The sequence below is a fragment of the Corvus brachyrhynchos genome, unplaced genomic scaffold, assembly GCF_000691975.1.
Source record: "Corvus brachyrhynchos isolate BGI_N302 unplaced genomic scaffold, ASM69197v1 scaffold4, whole genome shotgun sequence".
Classification (NCBI taxonomy): domain Eukaryota; kingdom Metazoa; phylum Chordata; class Aves; order Passeriformes; family Corvidae; genus Corvus; species Corvus brachyrhynchos.
In genome coordinates this window covers 8,596,685-8,612,785 of record NW_008237878.1, presented here as the reverse complement: position 1 = coordinate 8,612,785, position 16,101 = coordinate 8,596,685, and the positions used below count along the sequence as shown (strand labels likewise).

Below are 16,101 nucleotides of genomic sequence, written 5' to 3'. Positions count from 1 at the left end.
GGTAGAGAGGGGAGCCGCGTTTTCCTCAGGCAGCCTCGCGGAAGAGGAAGCTGAGGCCGAGGCGTCCCCGGTGCCCAGCCCCGCGCTCCCCGTGACGCCTCAAGGGCAGCGCCGGGTTACCCCAACCCTGTGTGCCCGCCGCGTGCCCCCGAGGCTTTTCTCTCTCCAGCAAGACACCTTGGATTAAAGGCCTGAATATCAGAAAAAGCAGGAATTGATAACACATTTGCAGTGGTTTCCAGAGTTTGTATTTCTTAAAGTAATCTGATGTTTGGAAAGGGAGCAGCCTTTTTCCCTTCAAGGGAAAAATCTGATTTATTTTCTACTCACCACAGCTTTTGTTTTTACTAGTGTCCTGTGACAAATCTCACTAACACGGGCTTAGGGGTTAATGTAAAGCTGAGCCCCAAGGACAGAGGCAACACAGGCAGAGCCACCAGTGCCTGTGAGCCCTGGGCCAGAAACTCTCTTAAACATTAACACGTAGTTGTGGGATATCCCAGCATGAACTTTTCACAGAATATTGGGGACAGCCTGGAGAAAAGAAAAATATTTCATGTTTTAAAATACGTCATAAAACCTGCTGTTTGAGTTCTTTAAAGTGCCATAAATCTTGATTATCCATTGCAATGAGGACAGCATAGTGCCTAAATATTCATGAAACCCTTGTGCAGGGTTGTATGAATACTGGCCAGCCTACCAAAACCACCCCTCACTGTGCCAACATCTCCATCAGGCATCCACTGACGGGTGCCAGTGTCAGAGGAGCCCCATCCCTTTCTAGAGCAGCACAGCCTCCGGGATGGCTCTGCTGGAGACCAGCAAGTACCCACAGGGCTCAGTGCTTGGCAGCGTGAACCCCGACCTTGCCAGCGAGAGGCATACAGCCTCCTTCAGCGTGGAGAAGCTCACGGCCCTGCTGGATGGCGGCACGGAGCAGACGCGGATACGGAGGGCAGTGGGTGAGTGGCCTCACGAGGTCCTGGTGGGGGCTGGCACAGGCCATGCCTGTGTCCTGCTGCTCTGCTCCTCGTTTGCAGCACGGTGGGTATGTGCTCCTGGGCATTTGCTTGTTATCCATCTCTTTAAAGAGTGGGAGTGTGGAGCTGGAGTCTTCTCTTCATGTAAATCAGTACGACTCCTCCGCAACCACTCCTGCTGTCTGAAGCTTTTCCCCCTCCCTGCTCCCATTCCCTGTCTCTGTCAAGACTGGTTAAACTGGAATATAAGAACTGAGGATCGAGCATCTGTGTGCGAGGGAAATGCGTGCAGGGGCTGGTGCTGCTGTGCAGAAATGCACATCACATGTGAACCACAGCCAGCTTCCCTCCTTGGCACATTGGGCTCAGCCAGGTGGGGAATTTCTTGCGTGGGTTGACTCAACCAGGTTGAGCTGCTCTCACTCATGATGGGTGTGCCAAAAAATGACTGTATGCTCGGAAGAAACAGAGGAAAAAAACCCTCCCTGTTGTCTTTGTAACTGCATCCATGTTACACACTTAGCAAAGGAAAACAGCACAGCCACTGGGATCACCCCTTTCACAGTGCCACTGGAGTTCAGTGTAACCTTCCACATGAATAGACTCAAGGTTTTAAGGCAAAATGGACAAGGGGAGTGTTCAGGCTGACACAGAAGTAGTGACTCTGTGTTGTTTTGCAGCAGTGCAATGGGCTGGTAACATCCCGAGTCAGACACCCAGCAGGCTCCGGCCATAAGCCACCCTCTGGCTAATGCAGCTCACCACAGCCCTTACTGCCCCCACAGCAATTGGAGGATTCTTGGTATCTTCTGCCAGAAGTCACCTCTCCCACCCTGACCAGGGACGGTGCCTTACCCTGCAGGGTCACCATTTCCACTGAACGGACCCCTCTCTCAGGCCCACTCCGTTCCCCTCCTGCCTCCCCAAAACCACTGCTTTGCAGAGTTATATGTGACAGCCATGGGAGCCAGAACTGGCAAAACAAAACCTGCCTGCAGGCACCCTAAAAATCACAACCTCAGTATCCATGAGTCCAGTCCTGCCTGCTCCTCCTGAGCATGGCTCGAGGCACTGCCTGCACTTTCCCAGCCCCCGGAGAAACAACTGTTCTGTGTTGTTTTGCAGTGGAAGCTATTGAATCCGACCCTGTATTTAGCAGAGAAAATCAGTATTTCCAGACCCAGAATGAGAGGTACGAATCAGCAGTCAGGAAGGCTGTTCATCTCCAGAAAAAGATGTATGAGATGGGATGGACTGAGAACGGACCTGAATATAAGTACATTTACAGGTGATTTCTTTTTTTTTTTTTTTTTAATGTACAACTAATTTTTTGTTAAAAGCTTTGTATTCCAAACAAGAATCAGCTTCAGCAAAGGCTGGGAAAGGCCAACAGCTGACAAAATAGGTTTGGATAAAAATGTAGTGCAGGTTTTTACTTTAGCAGCACACTTGGGAAAAGGGAAAATGGTGGTACATGACCAGGAGCTTCTCAGAGAGCAGCACATGGGTACAGCATGATAGATCACAGCAGTTCACAGCCACAATATGGTATTTCCACTTCAGCAACCTCCTTACTTGTACTGCAGCTCTCATACCACCCCTTAGACATTTTTAAATGTATAACCAGAACTGGAAGTGGTGCTGTTTCAGTTACATTACTGACATCTAAATAAATTAAAGATTACATTTTATGTATTTAGAAAACACATATTTTATTAAGGGGAAAAAAGAAAACAAAAAAGAAAAAACTCACCTTAGTGAGTGTAGGTAAATGAGGATAAAATATTTTCACATTCCTTTCCTTTAAAAGTTTCCTTAACACTTTGTGTGGGGTTGAGCTCTACATTTCAGTTGCTTGCCCCTCCTTTCCCCCTTTGTTAAATCAATTCCTGGCTGGCTGTTGCCCAGGGCACACTGTGTTTGGTGGGGTCACGTACCCAGTAGGAAGGTCCAAGTTCAGCAGTGTCACTCAGAAGGGTAATGCCTGTCCCTTACACAGCACTGCCGACACTCAGAGCCACTTTTTGGCGTTTCATAGACTCATAGCACAGTTTGGGTTGGAAAGGACATTTAAAGGTCATCTAGTCTAGCTTTCTGCAATGAGCAAGGACATCTTCAACTACATCAGGTTGCTTGGAGCCCCATGCAGCCTGACCTGGAATGTTTGCAGGGAGGGGACATCCACCAGCTCTCCAGGCAACCTGTGCCACTGTTTCACCATGCTCATTGAAAATGAGTTCTTCATTATGTCTAGTCTAAATGTACCTTCTTGTAGTTTAAAACCATTACTGTTTCCCCTATGGTAACAGGCCCTGCTAAAAAGTTGTCCCCATCATACGAAAGATGGTAATTTTTTATGCTGAGCTTTTGACTGCCTACAGCGAGTAGAACTAATGAAGGGCGAAATGTACCATGAAGAGCTCTTGGACCTGACCATTATATTTCCATTAAAAAGCAGCTCCCACTGCTCCCTCAGAACAAAAAAAATCCACCCTTTCTCCCACCCAGGTGTGCTTTTATCAGGCCCCCTAATGCCAAGGGCTGCGTCAGGGCCAGCCCTGTGCTGTCCCATTTGCTGGATTTGGAGCAGAACTTTCTGGCAGGGCAGCTCTTGCCTGATGAAAGTCCAGGTGAGCACCAAGCTCTTATGACAGAATCCTGGCTCCCAGTGCCCAGCACAGTGAATCACTCACACAATTTAAAATCCAGCTTTTCAAATAGCAGCTAAAGGAACGTTATTTCTGGCCAGGCTGCCAAGGATTCATTAAGTCATTTTCTGTTAATCAAAGCAATTTCCCTTTAACTTCTTTGTTCATATTCCCCCCCCCACGCTCTTTCAGCATGATTAATTCTCTCTCAGGGCTAGGAAAAAAGAAAGGTCAGAGTAATTTGTTAACAATAGAAGGTATCTATGTGAAAGGAGATGCTCTCTAGAGCACTGCAGTAAAGCAATGCTAACAGCCACTCAGCTACTGAGAACAGCACAGCCACTTACTTGTACACGTACCTGTATCTGTGAGGTGATTCAGTCATGTTCTGAGGAATCCCAGGAAAAGGGATATAATCATATTCCTCATGTTTTCTTATTATTTCTCACACACAAAAAAAGCTTACATAAATTTCTCATTTGTGCCATGGAAATCACTGTACCCAAGTTCCCATACACAGCTTCTGGAATAGTGCATTTTAGGATGTATGCAGATGGTGATGGCAAAGGACCTGACCAGACAACCAGGGGTTACTTGGATGTATTTGAATTTTTCCACAAGAAAACATCTCAATTCAGGCCAAATCTCTCTGAACCCCAGTATTGTTCACTAACAGCAATGGGCAGCAAACAAACAGCAAAAAGTACAGCAACAAACCCAACATACCATGGTATTTCTCCAGAATGGGAATGTTCAGGAAATCCAGGTCCCAGATACCTACCTGTGTAATTCAGTCTAATATGCCCCACAGTTGATTTGCTAGGGTTTGGGGTTTCTCAAGGAGGGTGCTGCTTTGTTTTTTCTTTTTAGTTCAGCCTGAAAATCTGACTTAAATAAAATCCTATGAAGTAAAATAAAAATACAAAATGCTCACAGAGTCTCAGGAGCTTTGGAGCTGGACTGTGCTTTTAGCTCAGCATCTGCTACTCAGAACAGATAATTCCTCCAAGACCAAGTGAAATAATGAGCGAGCAACACATAAGCAAACTCTGTTATGAAAGAAGAAACAAAAGCAGCTTGGAAGGGCATTTTTCCTGCGATGCTGTGCTGATGCTGGGTGCTGGGCAAGGTATGACAAGGCAGAAATCAAAAGGCAGCAGGTGGTACTGTCTGGTGACCGCTGCAGTGCCACTGCCTCATTCATCACATGCCTGGAACTTCATCCCCTTAGAAACGCCCCTTGTGCCTTCTCTGCAGAGCACTGGCAGGAGATGTTGCGTTCCTCCTTCACCGTGTCTTCATGAGAAGTATTTCAGTGCTGGGCTCTGACAAACAAATTGCCAAGTGGATTCCTCTCGCCACCCAGCACAAGCTCATTGGAAGCTACGCCCAGACTGAACTGGGACACGGTAAGGTTGCAGGAAAAACAGCATTTCTGTATGACACAAGGCTACAGCCCAAATTCTCATGGGAATTTGACTCCAAACTGTCCATCCTTGACTGGGACTGGGGTGGTTGGGTTCTCATTCATGGTTCTCATCAGAAGGGTAAACCACAAAAGCCTGATAATACCCACAGCCAGCTTCCAGGGATCCTTCACTCTCTCCATCCCTGTGGTATACCAGGAGATAGGTACATAGATACATACATACATAGATCTTTTTCAAATTTCTTCTTTTAAAGGCACTTATCTTCAGGGTTTGGAAACAACAGCAGTTTTTGATACTGCTACTCAGGAGTTTATACTGAACACGCCAAAGATCTCTGCCATGAAGTGGTGGCCTGGAGACAGTAAGTACCACCAAAGTATTTTGGGTTTTGCCTCCTTCAGTTACTCCATCTACCCTGGTTAAGCTCTGTGTTTGAGGGCCCAGGTGCTAGCAGAAGACTTCGATAAGAGAGACACATATGGACAAGCAAGTAAGAGAAAGGGGATTTTCTAAGTTCAAAGGCCACAAGGGAGCCACCATCATCTACAAAAACCCCTTGGGTTGCAGGCTGAAGAACTTCACTCAGGAAAGCTCTTGCCTCTGCAGGAATAAATCTTCTTTGTAAATAATACTCAGACAACCAAAGTGTGAAAATCTTGGCTCCCTTCACGAAGATATTTCACAGAAACTAACTGGAGTCACTGCAACAGCCACAGCACTTCCCACTCTCAGCATTACATTAGCTCAAAACTGTTTATTTTTTCTCATATTCTGTTACAAAACTGTTAATCCAAGGCTCATGGGCAGCAACAGAGGCAGAATGATGGTGCAACTTGTGAGAGCTAAGAGCGAGCTGATTTACGTTTCCAGTGCACACCTGTGCTGACCCAACACATAATTAGTACTGACCTCTCTTAACTGTGTTTGTGCTCTATCTTATCTTAAGGGAATGGGGCTGTTTTTCTTCTCACAGTGGGAAGATCAGCAACCCACACAGTGGTCTTTGCTCAGCTGTATGTTCATGGGAAGTGCTATGGCATCCATCCCTTCATCGTGCAGATACGCAGCCTTCAGGACCATTCACTCTGCCCAGGTAAACGACCCCAGACACTGCATCACTTGTGCAGGTGCTCTGTCTGTTTTGCCCTTAAATGTTTTCTAAAACATTGGGCCCGGGGAGATAATATAATTGCCAAAACAAGCCAAGCCGAGCCAAGACAGATACCCAAGGTGTAGTTATCATTAAGCCCAGCCTTTTGATCTGAAGGGAAATTTAACATATCCTCAGCCATATCCAGACCAAGCCCTTGTCATAATCAGAATCCTGGGCTGCTCTGAGCACCTCAGCATTAATACCTCAGTTCTGACCCCAGCCAGCACAGATCCATCTGTCCATGGATCATGGCAACAAACTACCACTAGGCATTCGAATGCTTGTTTCATCCCTTGGGCAAGATCACCTATGCTGGGGAAGAAGCAGAGCTGATTGTGCCCTTCTTTTGAGGTCTCCATCTTGACACAAAGTGGGGAGCAAAAAGTTCAAGTGGAAGTAAGCAGGCTATGTTTTCTCCTGCTGCAGGCATAACTGCAGGAGACATCGGTCCCAAAATGAATTTTGAGCACATTGACAATGGCTACCCCCTGCCGAAGAAATTTTTTTTAGAACATGCTGAGCAAGTTTTGTGAGGTATGTGTGGACTCACATCACAAACTCGCCATCAGACTCTCATTCCACAGCCAGAGAGACAACAGGGACCTGTCTAAATTCAGGACAAAAGGCTTCCTTTGAGTGTCAGCAAGTCTCTGAGGTTTTATCAAGGGCAGAATGTACCTGAATCCTAAATGAAAGTCAGTGTCAAGAAATCCACATTCAGAAGCTGGGGATCATAGGGCAGGCAGAACCCACCTCTGCCAGAAACAGTAAGAATTTGTCTCTTCAAATGGGTATCTTTCATCTATCACACATAAAAGCATTGTTTGCATTCAGTGAAGGATTTTTATGTCCATTTTATTCCGTGCATAGTGATTACACAACCACAGTAGTACTGAAGAAGGCAGCATCTGACAGCTTCTCTCTACTCTAGGTTCGACCAGATGGCACCTATGTAAGACAGGGGTCACAGAAGATTAATTATTTCACAATGACAACAGTGCGCATTTCCCTCATTTCAGACGAGGTTCTGACACCCCTAATGAAGGCTTGCACCATCGCCATCCGGTACTCCGTGGTTCGCCGGCAGTCCAAGCTAAAGCCTGGGTAATACCATGCATCCCCGTGGGAAGGGGACTGTACACTGTGTTCCCCCACACCAGTTTGTATTTCTTCTCTTCATCTTATCTTTCAGCCCATCACTGGCTGATTTCCTGGCCCAGACAGGCCATGATAAACATGCTTCCCCATTATTTACATTAATGAGCTTCAGTCAAAGTACAAGAGAATGTTTACAGTTCTTTCCAAGATAAGTTTCATACTTTTAATAGGTCAGTGGCTCACACAGACCTTATTCCTTTATAACTGGCTGTCCCCCGTAATCCCATAACTCAGCAGAATCCAGACAAAGTGAACAAGTTGCTGAATTCTTATTCCATAGAGTTTTACTAGTGGATGCAACATTAAAGTACCTTCCAACATCCAGAAATCCAATATCCACACTTTAATCACTGAATTGTATTCAGGGTTGAATCCCCATTATTTTTAAAGAGATACATTGATTTGAATGGATTACAAAGATTTCCATTTAAATCTCCTTTCAAAAGCAGAAAGATTCTAGTGAAAACATGGTTTTGTTCAAACACAAACCAAACAGAAAAGCACAGCAGCTGAACTATTGTAATAACCAATTCCATCAATTGAAGCCCTAAATGTACCAACCACAGCAGAAGTGATAAAGAACATCCAACAAAAGCTCAGAAGACTTCAAATAATTCAGAGTCAAATATTTTCAGGGAAACATTTCTATGCACCGGGCCACAAAGACTCCATTTGAAAAGCCAAAGTTTATCAGGGTGCAATGCCACTGCCTTTCCTGGAACACCTAACAACTTGCTGTCCTTGAAGGCTTCATTCTCTTCCTCTCCTGCAGTGCCTGTTCCCCTCTGTACTGACTGACCACACAGTGCCTTTTCTACACTGTTAGGCTCTTCTGGGTTTGTTTCTCCAATAGCTCAGCAAGCTGGGCAGATTTGCTGCCACACTGTCAGCTCAGTCCCGTTCACACACTGCTTCTTGGTAATGAAAAATGCCATTTCGTTCTGCAGCAGGTAAAGTAACAGTAGTTGTGACCATGTCCACACTTTCCCTGCTTCATCAGCTGTCTTCCAACAGGGAACAAGAAGCAAAAATCCTTGACTACCAGACTCAGCAAGAGAAACTGCTGCCCCAGCTGGCAGCAGCCTATGCCTTTCATTTCATCAATGACTACCTGCAGGAGCTATTGAACAGGGGGTACATAGAGATCCAGAAGAAGAACTTTGACATGCTGCCAGAGGTGAGCTGCAGCAGGATTAGCTCATTCAGCACTTTTCATCTCTAAATGTTAAAGTATTTCAGCAAACTGGACAAGCATTCCCCTCACCACTAGAGAAGTAGAGGAGGAAGCACTAAGAGCTCAAATGACGTGTCCCAGGTCCACAACCAGTCAGCAACAGCATTCGCTCTACCACTCCAAACTTTTTGGTTTGGGAACCATTGCAGAGTGAAAAGTCCTTGAAAGGCATGCCCATTGGCTGAAAGCCTCGTTCCAAGTAGCTGGTGGCACAAAGTGTTATTACACAACTCCATCTACAATGCACACGCGCATACTTCTGAGCCAAAACCAAAAATGCGACTTTTTAGACAGAACAGAATATTTTGCAATTGGGTGCTTGAAATGAAAACACACTCTGAACAAAGGTGGCCAAACCCAGAACTGGCTGAGAGAAACCCAAAAATGTATAAACTGACCACAGTGTGCCTAGCAGGAGTGTGTGCAGCATTCCAGGCAGACACCAAAGGCCCGGCTCAGAGAACTGGGTGCTACCACCATGCAGGGGGAGACCTGACAGGGATTTCATGCCTAGACACTGCACAAAATTTTAAAAAATGAACTTATTCTGAGGATTCCACCAGTAACACTCTGCTTTTCCCTCTCATTTTTAATAGCTACATGCATTATCTTCAGGTTTTAAAGCTGTGATCACTCAGCACTGCACTGCAGGAGTGGAGATCTGTCTCCGGGCCTGTGGGGGCCATGGCTACTCCCTGCTGAGTGGACTTCCTTCCTTGTATACCAAAATACTTGCCTCTTGTATTTATGAAGGAGAAAACACCATTTTGCTCCTGCAAGCTGCCAGGTAACAATTCAAATATGTTAATCTAAAAGCCTGCCCCCTCATTTATTCAGCCTTTACCACTTCTCCAAAACCAGTAAAACAAGCTACTCCTTTCTCACAGCACCTTCTAAAAATACAGCTCAGGACATAAACTATTCATGTCTTCAGTCTAACAAGCATGGAAGTGTATGGGAACTGGATTATCTCTTCTGGTTTTGGTTTGGGGATGTCTGCAGGTGCTGTTCTGCATAACCTCATTTCCTCTTTGCCTGGTAGCACAGCAAAGGTGTTGCTGTGAAAGTTTTGTGGTTAATTTTTTAAGCAACCAGTGTAACAATGGTACGATGTAACACAATATTGGTAAAATGAGGTCAATTCAGAGAAAGCAAAGTTGTTGGATACTGAAAGTGGATGAGTCATGCTTCAAGAACATCACTTTCCTCCAAACACGCAGACTGATGATTATCAAGAGTAGATGAAATACTGGATAAAGAAACTACAGCTGCTTGAACTTTTAATAATGTATGTTTTTACTAGAAGGAGAAAATCGGGGCACTTCCCAGGGTCAGAGCCATCACATAGCTCTATGCTGCATGCAGACATTTCTGCACTCATTACTGCTTTTTGCAAGATCAACAGCAAGGTCAAGAAAAATGCTGTACCCTTTTAATTCCAGACCTGGTCAGTCTAGCTCATAGCAGAGGTACCAAAAAACTAAGGGAGTGGGGAATGCTCCTTGTAAATTCTCTCCAAGGGTCTCATGTGTTAACATAATGTGACTGTGTGTTGGGGATCACAGAGGTGAAGACCAAATCACCATTAAAGCTCCAGAGCATTGAGACTCAGGTTGCAGAGTTAATAATGTATCTAATCACTACACTGCTGAGACTGCTAATAGCCACAGCAAGTTTCTGCTGAAAAAATTACCATTATGGATTGCTGTAGTATTAAATAAGGCAGACAGGCCACCCCTGAGACCCACCACAGGTCAGGTTATTGTGAGTAACATGCAAAACAAAAGGTCATTACTTGTTCATTCTGGGCCACTGAAGGGATGGGTCACCCCTTGCTGCTGCTCACCTGAGCCCATTTACTTTTTGCATGACTGTTTGCTGTGAGGAGATCACCACCATACCCTGCTCTGACTGTTACCCTCTTCCCAGGTTCCTGATTAAGTGCTTCATGGCAGCCAGTGCTGGCCAGCCTGTGCCACCATCTGTCACTTACCTGGCTGCAGTGAAACACGGGAAGTGTCCAGCCAAGAACAAGTTGGATTTTCTCAGTCCAGATATTTACACTGAGGCCTATCAACACGTGGCAGTCAGGTCAGTACACAGGACGGGAGACAGGATTTCTCTCTTTGACATCAGAAATGTGTTAAGAGCACAGCTTTTTCCTTGCTTTAAAGGGACATAATGTAAGTTAAACAAGGATTGGCACCATCTGTTCCTGAAAAAGAAAAGGAAGGCTACACAGGATTAACAGCCATGTCAGATGTTCAGTATGAGGCTTTCACACTCAGAAGTTTTTAAGCCATGTGCTACCAAACGACTACATTTCACAAAGTTGATGGCACTATTAAAATAAATCCCAGACCACATCACTGAGTTGCCATCCAGTAAAATCTTTATTGGATGCTGAGCAATTCTATATAGAATGTTAAAATTTCACATACCTGAGAAAGTGATGTTTGTTTTCAGTTTAAACCATAGCAAGAACAGAGCCTCTCATTCTGTCTGTAGCCTTTCAACTACACATTCAGCAACTCAACACAAATTAAAATGGTACCATGAGTGGTCTCAGAATTATGTACACAGTTATGGGCTGTATAGGTGTCACCTCTGCAAATCAGGTAAAAGGACAACACTGCTGTCATTGAAACCAGTGTAAAAACAGCCACTATCCAAAAGCTTCAGTATCAATGGGAACAGGATTTGAATCCCTGTGTAGAAAAGGAGAAACGTAATGGAACAGCTGTCCAGTATTACTGTTTGTTTTGCAAACTCTCCTTACACACACACAACCCAAGAAAAGCTCAGCCAAACCCCTGGTAAACTACTCTGGAAGCTGAGAAGGCAGAAATCCTTCAGTACAAGGGTGGTCTGCATTCTTCTCACAATTTATACTTAGATTTTGCATAATCTAAGTTCACTCATACTGAGTGTAGATAACTTCAGATGTCAGAAATTCCAGTCTGCCATTCAGTCACACATCACTCCCGAGTGCAAATTCATGCATGTGGGATGCTACATTCACATACAATATACTTCATGCTTTTTCAATTTTCCAGGCTCACAAGCAGCACAGCAGAAAAGCTACAGGACTTGATTCAGTCTGGAGTCAAAAAGCACGATGCGTGGAACCAGTGCACAGTGCAGCTGGTGCAGGCTGCAAAGGTTAGCAGAATTTATCTGCATATCTGATGTTGGTCATTATGAAACAATATGCAACAGAAATGGCATGATTAGCTTAAAACCTCAGTGCTGTTTATTGTTTCCTGTTGACATCTAAGAGACACCACAAAGATTGTCACTGTGGTCTGCATGGTGGAAAAGTTGTAGTAAGAAGCAATTCCAGATCTGACAAATTTGCTGCCTGTATAGGCCAGGTAGAAAAAGACTAGGAGAAATGAAAGGGAGAAAAAATACATTCACAGTTACGCTGCTACTACTGGCAGAATCAGACCTCCCATATCCTGCAACAAAAACCCACCATCTCCAGCCAACACTCATCTTTTTATAAGAATCCAGCATTTCTGGCTCCCAGAGAAGTCTTCCCAAAGCCACTCCACTGAAAGCTGATGGAGTCACAGCAAAGGGTGAAACATGCCTGGTATTTCTTCCATCTGCTGGAAAGATAACTGCAGGGAAAAGAGTGAAAACCAGTGGTAAGTGCAATGTTAACTACTGCTGAAAGATAAAACAAATCAAATTAATAAGAGATGCTTTCAGCTGAAGTACCTTTGGGACGGCAGCATTTGTTCCCTAAAACAAGGGTGAATTAGAGTTAAGCAGAAAAGAAAACAAGGGGATAAAAGCCCTAAATATCAATGAAAACTAAATCTGTTGATAGTTCTGTATCTCCAAAAACCAAAATTCTTTTTTTAATATGCAATTAAGTGCAATTCCTCTACAGTTATGGTGAAGGCCTTCCTCCCTCCGTTCCTTCCTTCCTTCCTTCCTTCCTTGAGGAAAAGAAGATTTTGAAACAGATCCATAACTTATTTTAACATCATTAACTGTTTCTGAAGAGCCTAACATATGCAGAGGGCTGGCTGTGGTATTGTCAGTGCTGCTGCTAGACTCTTCAGAAAATGGGATCCACGCCCCCAAAGTTTCGTAAATATTTCAGGGACAGGAAAAAGTCACCCAAACCCCTTGAATTTTCCCCATAACTTTCAAATTTTTATATACTGCTGCCTTCTTGGGGCAATTCTCTATTTACTTCTTATTCCATACCTTCCCTGGAGATTGACCCACACATCTGGCATGGCAACTCTATGAACTGATGCCTGCCAGCTCTCAGCTGAGTGGCTCAGACACTGGGCAGACTCCACACAGGTTAATTGCTTGAGTAGCCACTCAGGGCCACTCAGCTTCTCAGGCAGGTTCTGCAGTTCACACTGGCCTCCACCTCTGCTGCTTCACCATGCCAGCAGGAAGAGCTGCAGTGCAGGTGTGCCATGCTTACACCTACAGCTGGAGGGGAACTGTGCAGTGGGGGAGTGAACCCACACAGACCCCAGCACCACCAACCACCCACAGCAGTGTCAACGTAGCAAGAGTCACTCCAAAGACAGGTGGAGTCAGCCTAATTCATCTGCTCTGCACCTCAGCTAATATTTCTGTCATTTTTGGGTCAGACATTCTACTGGTGTCTGACCCAGAAATTACCAGTTTACTTAAAACCACAAAAGTGGGAGGTAAATTTGGTTGTTCTTCTGTGACAATGGTGTTTCTGGAGCTGAAGTCTCATAGACACTGATCCCAAAGTACCGTGAGTCTAAGGTCTTCAACAGAAGTTTTCTCCTGTTGATGTACAACCAACATTCACTTAGAACACAGCACATTCCAATGTGTTCCCTTCACATACACTCTTAGGGAAATTCATCAGAAGTATTTAGAATAAGTACTACCATGATTTCTGAAGCAGTTTTCTGGAGTTTACAAATACCACAGTGTTGACTGTTTATACGTTCTGTCTTCTGCTGTTGCTGTAAGCCAGGAATGCAAAAGGCCTGGTCACCCAGCAAACAAAGGATACAGACTGGAGAAGTGCCAGGGAAATGAAAAGGTTTTACATTCTTTGCAAGAACACTTGAGTCACTTGGCCTACTAAAAGTGTTTTGAGGTGCATTCACTGTTGATTGTTTTCCAGGCTCACTGCCACTACATTGCAGTGAAAAACTTTGCAGAAACTGTGGAAAAACTCGAGACCAAGGCTGGCATCCAGAAGATTATGAAACATCTCTGTGACCTCTTTGCACTACATGGGATCTTCTCAAATACAGGAGCCTTCCTGCACGATGGATACACATCTCCAGCTCAAATGGACATGGTCACAGCATCCTACCTGGACCTCCTGGCTGTCATTCGGTGAGTTACTTTGGCAGTACACACACAGCTATGCAGTTTATCCCCGTGATAGATATAAAAGGGTGCTGCTGTACCTATGGCAACATCTCCACAGTCAATTCACCTCATTCAGTTTTCATTTTCATTGCCTGGCAGCACTAGAAATTGATTGAAACATCTACTCAGAGCTTGTTTCAATGGCAAAATAGACCCAAGTGTCCAGCTCCTCTGCAATCGCTAAAGTTCTGTAACACGAAATCTTAAATTATAAATGAAGAAGTCATGAACACTTTCTACCATCTGCAGTAGAGTGAAAGCAGGAAAATATGTAGTCAGAGCACACTGGCAGGAGGCAGCCACAGCAACCCATCACACATTGCAAAATCTGCTTAAGCCACAGCTAATACAGCCTACTCTGTTGCCATGGCTGAGCTGCAATTGGTACCCAAACAATCCTGCCTACAGCTACTTCAGATGCATCTGCTCAACACCATTTATCACCAACTCTCTGAATTCTGAATTATGTTAAGGTTTTCACTTACCACAACACCCATAGAGGCTTTTTGACAAAGGGTTCCGTTTTCACTACTCAGTGCTGTTTGTTTAGGACATAATAACTTATGGTGCACAGGAGTTGCTACTGTATGTAAAATTCTACCTAAGCCACCTGGAGAGAAACAAGAACATGCTATAAGCAAGAGCTGAACAGAGCTGAGCCAAATAGCAAGGGTTTTCAGAACTGACAGCAGAATCTGAATTAAGTGATAAGTTTAACATAACATTTTCAAAAGCCTAACACACTGTCTTTGGAATTCCTTGCAATTTCTGTGTTAGTCCATGCCTTGTTAACAGGATTCAAGAATGGAGTATTTACATATTTACAGTTAGTAGAAAGGATACAACCACTCCTGGTCTGTAGCAAAATCCCAGCCTTTCCCAAACCCTCAGACAGCTCTTCCCCAAAAGGAACTGGAAGATGCAAATGCCAACATTTGAGCAAACCACTTTGCATCCTGGTACCTCCGGTGTGAGGTACAGCCAGCACAACTTCCTATACCCAAGGTGATGGGAAGATGAGGAAAAAGAAACCATCTCCTGCTTAGGAGATGCTGCCTGTGCTGTGTCTCTCCATGCTGTCAGACTGGCCCCTGGGCTAGATGAGCCCTTGGATGGGTCAGGGTTGTTTTGCTCTTACAGACATGAACAGAAGACCTCAACACCTCGTGATGAGGCAACAGAAATACTGAAAGGTAGATGAAGGTTGGGGATCACCAAAGCAACTTCACAGCAGTCTAGTAGGAACCTTACTCCATTTTATAAGACAAACACATACAGCTTAAGAAAAATGAAAGACAAAAAGCAAAATAACAAACTGGCAGAGACTACTGAGAAAACATCTGACATGAGACTGAGTCCTGAATTAGGGATGGAGCCCAGGTGATTACAAGACCCTGCAAACACCCGCTTGGCACTGCAGACAGCTCAGGGCATTAGTAGAACATCACAGAATCACAAAATTGTTAGAGTTGAAAGGCACCTCTGGAGATCATCTAGTCCAATTTCCCTGCCAAGGCAGGGTCACCTAGAGATGCCTCTGAGGAATTAAAAGAAGCAGGATTTCCCCCCCCAGTAAAGACAAGGAGGACAACTGGCACAAGCTTTCCAGGAGAAACCTGGGCAAATGACTTCCAAGTTTATCTTTATTTTCCCATCTTGCAAAGCAGTACCCTCTCAGTAACAGGAATGTGACTCCTGTGCTCCGTAGGAAGGACGCTGTTCCACTGGTGGATGCTTTTGACTTCACAGACAAGACCCTGAACTCTGCACTGGGCAGCTATGATGGGCAGGTTTACCAGCGGCTCTACGAGTGGGCTCAGAAGTCACCCACCAACCAGGTAGGGATGAACTAGAGCTGGGCAGCTTCCCCAGCAGCCAGACCAGAAACTGCTTCTCTTCTAACAAAAGCAATATAGATGCGAGACAAGAGCTTTTAATTCCTCTTTGTTTCACGGATTTGTATCACATTGTACAGAATAAGCTAAAATAAAAGTGTATTTACTTATTATGGAACAGCACTAAAGGCAGGGTATTTTCTATACACTGATACTTTTACTAGTGCAAAACTTGGGAGTTTTAATAACATGTTTAATCAGAAAGA

General features: G+C 44.7%; 1 protein-coding gene across 1 annotated transcript in view; it reads left to right on the top strand.

Moving 5' to 3' along the window:
* Positions 1–618: 618 nt before the first annotated feature.
* Positions 619–16,101, top strand: part of ACOX2 (acyl-CoA oxidase 2) — a 16,728-nt gene continuing 1,245 nt past the window's right edge. The window contains 14 exon segments of the mRNA XM_008632272.2: positions 619–962; positions 2,106–2,268; positions 4,886–5,037; positions 5,312–5,419; positions 6,032–6,151; positions 6,638–6,719; positions 6,721–6,745; positions 7,143–7,315; positions 8,384–8,546; positions 9,200–9,390; positions 10,533–10,694; positions 11,660–11,765; positions 13,747–13,964; positions 15,709–15,838. Coding sequence (XP_008630494.1) covers positions 803–962; positions 2,106–2,268; positions 4,886–5,037; positions 5,312–5,419; positions 6,032–6,151; positions 6,638–6,719; positions 6,721–6,745; positions 7,143–7,315; positions 8,384–8,546; positions 9,200–9,390; positions 10,533–10,694; positions 11,660–11,765; positions 13,747–13,964; positions 15,709–15,838 — 1,953 coding nt within the window. The 5' untranslated portion in view covers positions 619–802.